The following is a 13,978-nucleotide window of genomic DNA, read 5'->3' on the forward strand; positions in this document are numbered from 1 at the left end:
AGCCTTGTTTTTTCAGCTGCTGTTTCTCTCCAGCTCTTTTCCTTGATGGGCAAAATTATAAACTCACTGGGTAGGATTGAGTGTTCCTGTTACATGATTGCCTAGCTGGAGTTAGTTTAACCCTATGCCTCTTTAACCCTATAGGAATTAACTGGATAAATTGACCCCTTGTGGATATTCCCCCAACTATCTCCTATTGACTTAGTTAAGGGTGTTTTAGGAACAGGCCCACTGCACTGACTGACAGCAGCTCCCAAGGTTGCAGATTGGAACATGTCCTAGCCCTATTCAGAGGAGCCAGAGAAGAACAGCATGAAAAACAGAGGCTGTACCACAAAGTTAAAGCCTTCCCTTCATCTTGGGTACATTGATGAACATCCTGCAGAAGTAGCAATGATTCTGTAGCTAGAACCTTTTCTTGTGATGTATATAAACAGTGTTAGGAGGAAAAATAATGTATATAGACAGTGTTAGAAGATCATTTTATGTTCATATTGTCATTCAGCCACCTTTTTTCAGCTAACGTAATAAAACTTTTGCATGTAATAAAACTATACATTTTATAGTTACATTTTAACTGTATTGTAATAAAACTATAAAATGTATAGTCTTATAGTGGTGTCTAGAACTGTTATAATAACAATAATATAAAGGCTTGATAGCAGACTAGCAGCAGGTCTTCCAAGATCTGACCATGAGAAACTGGTTTATTAGATATATCCCTCTTTTTACTTGGATTAACTGGGGCTCTAGGCAATATCTTTCCACCCATGGATAAAATCCTCCAGGGTTCAAATCCAATAAATTGTTCAAATCCAGAAACAGTTCTAATATTGTCTATGTTGTGGATGAAAGAAAATAGATTAGTGCTTAATCCCGATAAGACAAATGCTTGTAATCTGACAAAGCAGGGCAAGGAATTACTAGCTGTATTGAATGGCATTTTGCAGGGAAAGGAAGGATATAAAACTTCAAAATAAGCAAATACTACATTTATCTTATTTATTTATTTATTTATTTCAGCTATGTAATACTGCTTGGTCTAACCTGGAAAACAAATGTTTTCAGAGTGGATTTCTAAAAGCAGTTGCATCTTTTTTTTTCCAGAAGCCTGAAAAAAGAGGCACTGTTTTAATAAAGCTCTTCAGAAGAGCTTGAGCCTGTTCTGAAATTTGTTTTGAAGTATGCACTGCCTTAATATATGACATAAACTCCTCCAGTGACTTATTAATTGCATGGCAACTGCAGTGAACTTTATTTTTCCAAATAAATAAATAACCAACCAACCAACACTCCTCATTGAGGAAAGAGACTAAAAGTACTGGGCCTCTTTTCCCCAGTGTGTATAACAATCAGGTGTTACCTTGAATTGCTGGCATAACTCACTGTTCCGCAGGCACTGTCTTGTTTTCGCAATATGTCTATAACAGGGTTGGACTTTGCATGAATTGCCAGAGCTTTTAAGAAAACCTTATGAATTGGCAGATTTTTAAAAATAAAGCTTTAAAAAAAAATAACGATTTCTACAAGATCTCCTTCTGTCTTTGCCCCTACATTTTCTTTTGCATAGCCACTTTTGCTCTTTGGTCACAGCTGCACCAAAGGCTGTATTTATGAATTATATTTTTATGAGACAGACCCTGAAGTCTGTTGTCTGAAAGAGAGAGAGGGGGTGGGGGGAGAGAGAGAGCGAGAGAGAGAGAGAGTTTAGCCTGCTCTGATGCATCAGGTTCGTGGATAGTAGAAAGAGAACTTAGTTTTGATGTGCATGCTTATTTACAGTGCTGAAAATAAATCCCTGGGCTAAGCATTGTCCAGAAATGCTCTTTTAAATTTTTTTAGTGTTTTGTAACCACCTGGAGCCACAATTTTTCATTTTACCTGGCTTGAAAAATCTGAAGTTCCTACCAAAACCCAAAGCAGATTCCAGAGAAGCCAGTTTTGTTTTACAATAGACTGCCAAGAGCTGTTTACCTTTTCTGTACAAGGCAAGAGAGAAAGACAGTCTCTCTGGACACACTCCACATCATCAAGATCCTTCTGAGCATTGATCCCAGATAACCATTTTTGTAGAAGAAAGGAAAGAAGAGCAATGTGGCGACTGCTTCTAAAGTTACTGTATATAGGTTTCTAAAACACTGTGATATTTTTCAGACATCCGAAGTGAATTGCTTTACTTTGGAAGAAAACAGATGTTGCACAATAACTCAAATTGTTTGCTGTATTCTTCCATTGTTTGTATCTCAGCTGCAAATTTCAGCAAAATATTCAAATAATGGCTTTGTAAAATATTCAGGCAAGCGCAGTTGCTGTGTCAAAAAGTAGCAGGCTATATAGTCAGACAAAAAAGGAAAGATTACATATATGGAAATCATTACGCCTCGTTTCTTCACCTATACTTTGTTGCATGTTTCCTTGTGCAGACTTGGTGCCAGGAACAGAATATGGAATTGGGATTTCAGCTGTAATGAATAGTAAGCAGAGTGTTCCAGCTACCATGAATGCAAGGACTGGTGAGTGACATACTGTACATATTAAAAGTGACACTCCAGCTTCTTATCTAAGGATGAAGGTAGGGTTACCTTCCATTGACATTAGAGTACATCTTGCACTATTGGGGCATTATAAGAAACTAGAAAGCCTTCAAGAATCTCACCTTGCCAAGTTTTGTTGTTGGGAATCAATGGACCAAACTTTTGTTGCCTAGCCTACAAAAGTATCCCCAAGTTGGCGGAACTTAACTCTTGGAACAGAGAAAATATTAGGCTTCTTGAAAGGGGTGCCAATGAATATGCTATTGCAGTGCAATCATCTAAATGTTCATCCCGGTACCATTACTACAAAAAAAAACACACACACACACAGAAGCCTCTCCCCTGTGCACCACTAAGAAAGGCTTTTACATCCTCCTCCTGCAGACCATGCCTTTGGTATATCTTGAAGGGAGATTTTGTAAGCGCCCTGTTGAACAGCATCTCTGTTACTATGGTGCCAGTCAAGTGGAGGACATTCCTCTCTGTGTCCTCCACTGCCCCATTTATGATGAGATCAGGGCCAAATTTCTGATGCTAAGTGAATTTAAGGCGTTGGACCCTTGAACTTTTGAATTTTCTTCTTGCAGATGTGTTTTCAACTGTTAGTAGTCAGATTGCTATTTTACTTTGTTGTTGTCATGCGCTGCCTACCACTGAGTGAAACACAGACACTGATTCAGGGAAGAGCAGGTTCAGGTTTATTTCAGCGTAGTGCTAGACGAGAAAAAAGCTGAGAGTGAAGGGAGCGCGCCGGTGCGGGGTTTAAATAGCCCGCGCCGGTCAGCGCCCCCCCCCACTTTGGGTTGCGTCATCCCCCCTTTGTCCTGCATGCTTCCGTGCCGGTAGGTGAAGGGTTGCAGGGCCCCTGCTGGTGCTCCGGGCTTCGCCCATAATCGGTTTCTTTCTCCGGCCGGTGATTGCTGTCAGCTGGGCGATCTCCGTTGCGCTTTGCTGACAGCTTCAGGTGTGCCTCGTGATCCGCCCTGTCTTTGTCTTTCCTTCTTCCTCTTTTGTGTCCTGATGGCTGGGTCATCCGGCCGGGGTCATTCCCTTCTCCTCGGGGTCTGTGTCTGTTGTTGTGCGTGCTTTGCTTATCTTAAATCCCTTCCTCTGCTTCCTAGGTATTGTCATGTGTGCCGTTGTGCTGATGCCTTCAGCTCAACGGTACTCATGACATACTGCCCCCCGTTCGGATAGTGCCCCCCCCCCGGCGTTCCGGTTTTCCCCGGGAGAGCTGTCAATTTTTTTTTTTTTTTGAATTTCCCGCCAGAGTGTTTTCGCCCCTCCCCCTGTTCCGCCCTCACCCTCATGTCCATCTTTTGGGTGTGTTCTGAGTGCGCATGCCCCGACCACACCCTGCTTGTTCGTGCTTAGTTCATCGTGGGTAGAGGCGTGGCTGGTCGGGTGCTTTTCAGCTCCAGGTAGGAACCTTATCTTTTTGTATTGTGAGTTCGTATTTGTCATGTGTGCATCCTGGGCGTTTGCCCCCTGGCGATGCACTTGTGACCAATCGTCTCTCCCTAGTGGGCCCGGGGCGGGGGGAGGGTGAGTCCCGGGGGGGAGGAGGTCTACTCAAGTCGCGGGCTTGGGGGGCCCTTTCCCCTGGGGGCACGGTGGGTGGGTGGGGGGAGGCCCGAAGGGTGTTCAAGGGGCCGGTTCGGCTTGGCGCCCCTTTGGCTTGTCGGGGTACGTCCTGTGGAATGCCCGGGTCAGGTCTGGCGCCTTGACGTGTTGCGCCGCCACCCATTCTGGGTGGGGGAAGTGTTTCCACCTTACTAGGTAGTGTAGTGTTCCCCGTTGACGGCGAGAGTCGAGTATTTCTCTTACTTCAAAATGTTGTTGGCCGTCGATCATCACTGGGGAGGGCAGCGGCGTGCTTGGGTGCCATCGAGAGGTGGTTGCAGGTTTCAGGAGGCTGGTGTGAAATACCGGGTGGAGTCTCCGTAGATTGTGCGGCAGGTCCAGACGTACTGCCACCGGGTTCACTATCTGTGTCACTCGAAGCGGCCCGATATACTTAGGCCCCAGTTTCTTCGAGGGTTGAGGTGATTTCAGGAATTTGGTGGATAGGTAGACCATATCCCCTGCCTGGAACGACGGTTGCTGGCGCCGGTGCTTGTCGGCCTGTTCTTTGTAGGCTGCCTGTGCTTCCTTCAGCGCTGCCGTGATTATTGGCCACGATTCCGCTATCTTCCGTCCCCAGTCACTAGCGTCCACTTGGGGTCCCGGGGGTTGCGGTAGCTCCGGTATGGGTATGAAGTCGCTCCCAGAGACTACTTCGAACGGGGTTTTCCCCGTGCTCGTGTGGACGGCGTTATTGTATGCGACTTCTGCGAACGGAAGCAGTTCGACCCAGTCGTCTTGGTGGTAGTTGGTGTATGAGCGTATGAATTGTTCCAGGGTGGCATTGAGGATCTCTGTGGCTCCGTCCGTCTGGGGATGCCAGGCCGTGGATAGGCCTTGTTGGGTCCCAGTCAGTTTCAGGAAGGCCCACCAGAATTTCGAGGTGAATTGTGTGCCCCTGTCGGTCACCACGCGTGCGGGACATCCGTGTAACCTGTACACGTGTATAAGGAAGAGTTTGGCCAGTTGCTGGGCGGACGGGACTGATGAGCAGGGGATGAAGTGGGCCTGTTTCGAAAAGTAGTCTTTCACCACCCAAATGGTCGTTTTCTTCTGGCTGGGTGGGAGATCTACTATAAAATCCATGGAGATTTCCTCCCATGGGCGGGAGGGCTCCGCCACCGTTTGTAGCAGTCCCGGGGGCTTACCTGGTGCCCGTTTGGCCATGGCACATGTCGGGCAGGACGCTACATAGGCCTTCACGTCCCGTCTCAGCGCGGGCCACCAGAATTGTCGTCGTGTTAGATGCAGGGTCTTTAGGAACCCGAAGTGTCCCGCTTGTTTGATGTCGTGTGATCTGCGCAAGATCGCCTGGTGTTGCGAGTCCGGGACATATATTCTGCCTTCCCCCCATGCTAGGTCCTGTGCCATCGTCACCTTGTCGGGGTTTGCTAGTAGCCAGGGGTCGGTTTTGAGGGCGGCGGTGAGGTCCGCGCGTATACCTCCTGGCAGTCGCGGGTGGTGCCGTCTGGTCGCTGGTTGCCCTGCCGTCGGTTGCGACGTGGGGTTGGGCTGCTTCTGAGCACCGCTCCGGGTGGTCACAGCCATCCCCAGCTGGGAGGCGGATAGGACCGTCCCGATCATATCTGGGACGGGCTCTTCATCTTGGGGCAGTCGGGAGAGGGCGTCAGCCAGGAAGTTCTTTTTGCCCGGCATGAACTTCAGTTGAAAGTTAAAGCGGCTGAAGAATTGGGCCCATCTGACCTGTTTCGGGCTGAGGCGTCTGGACGTCCGGAGGGCCTCGAGGTTCCGGTGGTCTGTCCAGACCTCGAATGGTTAGGTGGCTCCTTCCAGTAGATGCCTCCATGTTTCTAGCGCCGATTTTACTGCGAATGCTTCCTTCTCCCACACGTGCCAGCGCCTTTCCGTCTCCGAGAATTTCCTCGACAGGTAGGCGCATGGCTTCAGGATTCCTGTGGGGTCCTTTTGGAGTAGTATGGCCCCCAGGGAGAAGTCGGAGGCGTCGGCTTGGACCACGAACGGCCGTTCTGGGTCCGGGTGCGCGAGGATTGGCTCCGTGGTGAACAGTGCTTTCAGCCTGTTGAATATGGTTTGACACGCGGGAGTCCAATTTAGTACTGTCCCTGGGTTCTTGGCGCGCCATGTGTCCCCCACTCCTTTAGTTTTGAGGAGGTCTGTTAGGGGGAGGGCTATCTCCGCGAACCCCCGTGCGAATGACCTGTAGAAATTCGCGAAGCCGAGGAAGCTTTGGAGTTGGCGCCTGTTACGTGGGCGTTCCCAATTCACCACCGCCTCGACTTTTGCGGGGTCCATTTCTATGCCTTCCCCGGAGATTCGGTACCCCAGGTAGTCTAGGCGTGCTTTATGGAATTCGCACTTTGAGGGTTTGGCATAGAGTTTCGCCCTTTTTAGCTTCTCGAGGACTTGTCTGACTAGGGTTACGTGTTCCTCGTGCATCTGGGTGTAGATGAGGATGTCATCTATGTAGACCAGGACTCCTTTGAACAGGTGTTCATGCAGTACCTCATTGATGAGCTGCATGAACACTCCCGGGGCCCCTGCTAGTCCGAATGGCAGCACTCTGTACTGAAAGGCGCCTAGGGGGCAGTTGAACGCAGTTTTCCATTCGTCCCCCTCCCTGATTCGGATTCGGTAGTACGCCTCGCGAAGGTCCAGCTTGGAGAATACTCTACCCGTGGACAGGTGGGCGAGCATGTCTTTCACGAGGGGTAGGGGGTATTTATTGGATAGGGACGCTGCGTTGAGGCCCCGGTAGTCGGTGCAGAGCCGTAGGGTGCCGTCTTTTTTCTCCCAGAATAAGACGGGCGCTCCGACCGGTGAGCATGCCGGCTCTATGAAACCCCTATCCAGGTTTTTATCGATGAACTCCCGGAGGGTTGTCATCTCCTTCGGGGTCATCGAGTAAATCTTCGGCCTGGGTAAGGGGACATCGGGAAGCAGGTCAATCCTACAGTCTGTCTTGCGGTGGGGGGGTAGTTGATCTGCCTCCGCTTCTCCGAAGACCTCTGAGAAGTCAGCGTATTGCTCAGGTAGGTCTTCTGGGGTAGCTATGTTGTCCTGGGCTGCCGCCTCTGCCCGTCCCACTGTGGGGTTGATCCTGCCCGCCGGAACTGGCGCCCGGTACGCGCCGTCGTCAAATTGGAAGGTGCGGGTCTTCCAGTTAATGCGTGGGTTGTTAGTCGCGAGCCATGGTATTCCCAAGACTACGATGGGCCGTCCTATGTGGGTTACCACAAACGATGTTCGTTCGGTGTGGGTGCCCATTTGTAGGGTGACCGGCTTGGTCTGCATCGTGGCTGGTTTCCCTCCCGCTGTTGAGCCGTCCAGCTGGTGGAATGCCAGCAGCGTGGGGAGGGGGAGGCAAGGTAGGTCGAGCTTGGCGACTATGTCGGGGTGGATCAGGTTCTTGGAGCACCCCGAGTCCACTAGTGCCGCGGCCGTGGTGGCTCTGTTGCCCACGGAGAGCCTGATTGCCCCCATTATTATGGGGCTCTCGTCGCTCTGTCTATGTGTTTCGCGCCCCTGTCCCACCACCTGCCTCGCGGCGCGTTTTAAGGCAGGCGGGGAGCATTTCCCGCCGGCTGGTCTGGGCCTTCGGCGTCCTCCCCCCGCAAGTAAGCATCCCAGCCTTCGTCCGGTGTCGCTGTGGCTCCGGTCATCCGGCGGTGGGGGGGCGGCGGTGGGTTGGTTGGTTTGAGCGTCGGTTTCAGTGCGGGTTTGGGAGTGCTAGTTAGTGTTCGGTTGGAGAAGCAATCTGCTGTTTTGTGCCCCATTTTTCCGCACTTCCCGCAGGGCCCGCGAGTAAACTTCTTCTTTTGATACGTGGGACCGGCCGGCCCCAAGTGTGGCACGGGTACCTTTGGGCTGGTGTTTCCTTTGTCCTCTGTCATCGCCATTAGGAAAGTGCGGTGCGCGTGTTCCGCTCTCCCCGCGAGGTGGATCCAGCCTTGCAGAGTCTCCGGGTCGTCCCGGTAGAGTGCCCATTGGAGTACCTCGTGGTTGAGGCCCCTTTTGAACATTTCTAGCAGGGTGGTCTTGGACCAGTCGTTGATCTTCCCTGCGAGGGCTTTAAATTCGAGGGCGTAGTCCGGGACAGTTCGTGCGCCCTGTTTGAGGCCTTGGAGCGCGCTTTTAACCCTCTCCTTGGCTAGCGGGTCCTCAAAGTAGTGCTTCATCTCAGTGATGAAGGCGTGGAAGTCAGAGAGGGCGGGGGAGTTGGACTCGTACATTTGGACGTACCAGTCCGCCGCCCTGTCTTGTAGTTTGATCGCCACGGCTGCGATCTTGTCCGCTTCTGAGTTAAAGGAGTGTCCGTGCCACCCCATGAACTCCCTGGCGTTTGTGATGAAAAACGACAGTTTCGCGGGGTTCCCGTCGAAGAAAATGGGGAAGTCCTTTGGGGCCCGGGTGTTCGGTGAGTCCCCTCTTCTCGCTTCCCGACCCATGGCTTCGTCCACCTGGGGCGCTTGCTGGTTAGCATTTGGCCTATGGGGGTGCGAAGACCCACTCGGGGTTTGGATCGGGGTGTGTACCTGCACGGGAATGTAGTTGTGAGGCATGGAGGACATCAGCGACTGCAGCATGGTCCTGAGGTCCCTTAGTTGGGCCTCCATGGCCGTAAGTCTGGCTTGCGTTTCTCAGTCCGAGATCCGCGCCGCAGCTGTGGTCGGACCTGTCGGCGTTTCCGCAAGGTTGAGCCGCCGGTGGGGTTCAGGCGTTCCCGTCCACTGGTCAGCTTCCTCGATTTGGAAGTGAATCGGCTGGTTTGCCTCTCCGTCCTCCACCTCGCTTGCTGCAGTTGGGCTGAAGCTCCACGCCTGTGGCTGGGGTGCGATGTGGGGCGGGGAGGTCTCCGCGGGTCTCGGGAGGTATGTTGCTCCCTCCCGTGGCCGGGCCGCCTCCGCCTCCGCCTCCCTCTGGGGTTGGAGCTGAGGCTCGGGGTGGGCCGGGAGGGTGTCCGTGGCTCCTGGGGTCCGCGTTGCCTCTGGCCTCGGTCGGTCCTCCTCCGCTTCTCGCCATGCAGCTCGGCCGCCCTGGCCGCGACACGTCGGCCCCATCGCCCTCCGCTCGTGTTCTTCTCGCCGTCTGTTCCTCCCGCGGCTCGTTGTTGTCCGGTGGGGCTTGGCAAGGCTGAGTTTATGACTCTCAGCTTTATGTCATGCGCTGCCTACCACTGAGTGAAACACAGACACTGATTCAGGGAAGAGCAGGTTCAGGTTTATTTCAGCGTAGTGCTAGACGAGAAAAAAGCTGAGAGTGAAGGGAGCGCGCCGGTGCGGGGTTTAAATAGCCCGCGCCGGTCAGCGCCCCCCCCCCACTTTGGGTTGCGTCATCCCCCCTTTGTCCTGCATGCTTCCGTGCCGGTAGGTGAAGGGTTGCAGGGCCCCTGCTGGTGCTCCGGGCTTCGCCCATAATCGGTTTCTTTCTCCGGCCGGTGATTGCTGTCAGCTGGGCGATCTCCGTTGCGCTTTGCTGACAGCTTCAGGTGTGCCTCGTGATCCGCCCTGTCTTTGTCTTTCCTTCTTCCTCTTTTGTGTCCTGATGGCTGGATCATCTGGCCGGGGTCATTCCCTTCTCCTCGGGGTCTGTGTCTGTTGTTGTGCGTGCTTTGCTTATCTTAAATCCCTTCCTCTGCTTCCTAGGTATTGTCATGTGTGCCGTTGTGCTGATGCCTTCAGCTCAACGGTACTCATGACAGTTGTTATTTAAACTTACAGAATTTTAAGTTCTTAACTATAGCCCTGAGTTTATCTTTATCTGGTTTTCCTATATCCAGCGTTTTTTATCATCTTCTACTTTCATTTACTGTTATTTCACTTTATTGTTTTTTATGCTCTGCTACATTGTTATTACCTGTGGTTACAATAATGAGTCCATTTACTTACTATATTAAAAATGAGACAGAATGTTACAGCATTTAGAGTTCCAGCCAGCTAACAATGCCTTGTTTGGGGTAGTACATTTACCTCCACAACATGCACATTCTGTGTTTGTTGAGCACCCTTAATCCTTATTGAGCTATTTGGATCTTCCCCTTTAGTTTTTTCTTTGATTTTCTTTATTTCATTTTTCTTTCCCTTTGTAATATTTTTTATGTCTCTGAAAAGCTGCGAATGTCTCCATCTTGTAGGATAATGCTGTTTTAGCTACATAAGGATCTATTCTTAGCTGAGTTCTCTATTAGTGTATGCCCTCAAATGGAAGAAATTTACCGGTGCAACAGGCTGAGGTAATGGATTAAAAGAAAGATAAAATATTGCTGCAGTGATCTAGATCCCAGGTTCATTCTAGACTATCTAGAGACAGGCAGTTCTCTTCCCATGTAATAGTTTTCCTTCACAGAGTTCAGCTCAAGAATTAAGATTGGATTCTTGAAGGATGGTGCCAAAATCTGGCCATGTTCTATTCTGGAATGGTTTTAGTGCTCATCCAGACAGCCTGCTTGCCATAGGGCAATGCAATTACATGTCCTGACAATGTCACCTCCATTTTGTTGCCATCCAGTGCTGACACAGGCTGAAGCCTGTCCAAGCTGTTTTGGCAGGAAAGCAGTATTTTCCCAGCCTTGTGGCAGGAGACCTCCCATCCAGACAAACCACAGGATATGGAGAAGGAGCCTTAGGGGTTTGGGATCTGCTGAACTAGATTTGGCCTGGTGGGCTCTGTTCCTCCATGGCTGTTTGTGCTATGCTGTGGATCCCAGGGAGGCTACATACCTCTGTTGCACTGCCATCTTTGTTTTTGTTTTTGTGGGTGATGTTGCTGGAGAGAGAAATAGTGACTGAATGAAGGTCTGCCAGGAAATCAATATTCCCCAATAGGTAATGGGGGTGGGGGGAGTAACATTATACAGCAACAATGTTTTCTTCTGAATACAATGTCCAAATAGCTGTTGCCATTTGAGGAAAAAGAAAACTTCCTTTACAAACAACGCGAAGAAAAGTCTAAGCATATTTAGTATATGCTAAGCAAATTTAATCTAGACTGTTTAGTAGGGGAGGTAACTGGTTGCTTTTGATGGAACTCTGCAGACAATCCAATCAGAACATGCCTGCAGCTATTTCAACCATCCTGAAGCTGCTCCAAAAGAGCCCTTTGGACCACATTACTAAGGACCTTTTCCTGGCTTTTTGACAGCCACTTTTCTCCACACTACACACTCCAATGCCAGTGACATGGATTTACCAACCCACAAGATAATCTCTTCACTTCTTTGCTTGCTAAACAGAAACCAGTCCTCAAAAAGTGAACCTTTGGAAGTAATTCCAGAAAGCTGGGAAGACCTGCAGCCTGACATGTCTGTCCAGCCATCCCTCTCTGGAACTCACATGGGGTAAAACTATCTTGCAGCAGGATGGATAATGGACATTTAGCCCATAGACGAAGATAATGAGGCCATCGCAGTGATGAAAAGCACAGTTTCTGTATGCTGAAAGGCATTCAAGATTTCGAGTTTGCTAAATTCCAAATGGTAGGCGTCTTCCTAACAGATTGCAACTTGAATGATGGAGGTCAAAACCCTTCAAAAGATGTTCAAGGCTTGGAGGATTGTGGGTGCTTCTTGCTTTATGAGAATTACCTTTGATACCAAGACAGCAGCCATGTTTAGATGCCTTCAGTCTACAGTGCAGTGATGATGTAATTGCTGGGCCAGGAGCTGTTTATAATTCATTTTGGCTTCATATTGGAATCTGAATAAATTTTTAATTGGAAATATGTTTAATTTAAAAACAACTATGGAGCAAAACTATATTTTCTGCCCAACTCTAGGATTCTCAGCCACACTTAAGGACTGCTCTGAACATTCTTCAGAAATTCTAACAGAGGAAAGTTGGTACTTTCTTTCCCTAAGCAAGGAAGGAAATTTTTATTACAGTCATTGAGCAGTCAAAGTTAAGAACATAACAAAGCAAAACATTAGCATGAAAAGCATGCTGGCAAGATCTAGCTAAAGCTCAGAGCTTAAATTACTCATTACTAACCCAATCCTTGAAGAGTCATTTGGCAGATTCAACATGCTGCGGCATACAATTTAGCCATATGAAGAGGAACAGCTCTATCTGCACCCGCCAGTAAAAAGGAAGTATAAACTATACCAGACTTACTTTGTTTATTAGTCAAAAATTGAGAGATATGGTAGCACAAGGACCTCAATAAAACGAGCAATACAATTGAACGTGACTCAGGGTTTCAACCTCCTCTGAACCACAAGGGCAAATCCAGTATGCCATAGGGATATCATAAAATTTACCTTCCATGACCAGCTATGGTAAAACATTAAGGTGAGCCAGCACAAAAATACTACCTTACCTCAAGGTGATTAGATTTTCTCTCCTCATATTTCTGGCTCACTTTAAACATGACCAAATAAATAAATCCTAAATAAGTGATGCACAATCAGTCCATATTTAGACAGAATATACATCCCAGTGAACTTGCATCTTATCTTTCTTCAGGCATGATATGAAAACATGGATGGAGAGTGTGTGCATTTCTTAGTTAGAAATTTGTTAGCCATAGCTGGGTAGCTCCTGTCAAAAATGCTGTAGTATTGTAATAGATTTGCCTAGCACAGACAAGAGTTGATGCTTCCTCTCCCTCAGTTGCTGTTAGAGAATATTCAGTGTATGTTAAGTAACCCTGAGTGTGACTTGCAAGCAGATAAAGTCATACATCTGTCCCACATTCTGGTCTTCCATATGAGAATAATTTCTGCAGTTAAAAATGACAACATACAAAATTTAATGACCCTCAAGTCAACTCATTCTGTAATGCTTTACTGTTTGATCATCAAGGTCTAGGTAATGTCTTATATGGTGGGACAGGTCATTCTGCTGTCCTTTATAGCAAGCAGGGCTCAGTGCTCCCTGAGATTTTGGGGGGCAGTATCCCAGGGGGCAGGAGTATACTTAGCCATGCAATCTAGCCCCCTGAAAAAGGGTCAGTCTCTACAATAGAACTGGCACCACCCGGTTGTTAAACATTTGCTTACAATAATCCTATACCAACTCTCCTGTGTTTATCAGATAACAGTGAGGATTTGTTGATTTATGATACTTCTAGAGCATATATGTACAGATCCAGAATGTGCAATATGAAGAAAAAAAACAAAGAAAAATGTGGAAAGTCTCCCTCTACCCCCTTTTTTATTCTCTCTGGGGAAAAAAATGAAAACCATGTTCCTGAGAGTTTGCTGCATCATCACGGAAATTTGATAAAGCTCAGAAACTTTCAGGTAAAACTTGTTCAGATTACTGTCTGTACTCTGGATTTATGAATTTTTTCTTTTAAAAGAAGCAGATCATGGCACTTAGTCAACCGAAGCAGGATCATAGACCAGACCAGAACACTGGGGGGAAAGCATGCTAGTAAAAAAGGTAGTGGCAAACCATACCCATTTAATGCCAAGAAAACAGAGTGGCTGATCCCACATAGTCAACTCAGCCCAGGAAACATTACCTTTAACACAGAACCAAATGTTGGCAACTTTCACTCTATCTTCCATGCTGAGTCACATGCAAAGGATTTTTGAATCCTCCCTCTTTCCCTCAGTGGAAATAGCAACATGTGCTCTCTCAGATTCTCCTCTTCTACATCTGACCTCCTTACCTATCTTTACGACAACAAATACATATGGGAACAAGAAGCTGAAGGGTTTAAGGAGGAATACTGCCAAGCTTCTGTCATTCATACTCATGAGCATGCTCTTAAGAACTCTTTATCTCTGTCTCTGAATTAAAAGCAGATGTACATAATAAAACAGTACAGATCCGGGGAAGAACTCTGATATAGCCTCCATTTCTGTGTGTACTGGGGAGAATAGGGTTAAAGATATTCTA

The 13,978-nt window shown here is 48.4% G+C and overlaps 1 protein-coding gene across 1 annotated transcript in view; it reads left to right on the top strand.

Moving 5' to 3' along the window:
- Nucleotides 1-13,978, top strand: part of TNR (tenascin R) — a 126,354-nt gene that overhangs the window by 48,878 nt on the left and 63,498 nt on the right. The window contains exon 8 of the mRNA XM_063298490.1: nucleotides 2,424-2,513. Within this exon, the coding sequence (XP_063154560.1) occupies nucleotides 2,424-2,513 (90 nt within the window). The remainder of the gene's footprint in view (nucleotides 1-2,423; nucleotides 2,514-13,978) is intronic.

The sequence above is a fragment of the Candoia aspera genome, chromosome 3 (assembly GCF_035149785.1).
Source record: "Candoia aspera isolate rCanAsp1 chromosome 3, rCanAsp1.hap2, whole genome shotgun sequence".
NCBI classification, from domain to species: domain Eukaryota; kingdom Metazoa; phylum Chordata; class Lepidosauria; order Squamata; family Boidae; genus Candoia; species Candoia aspera.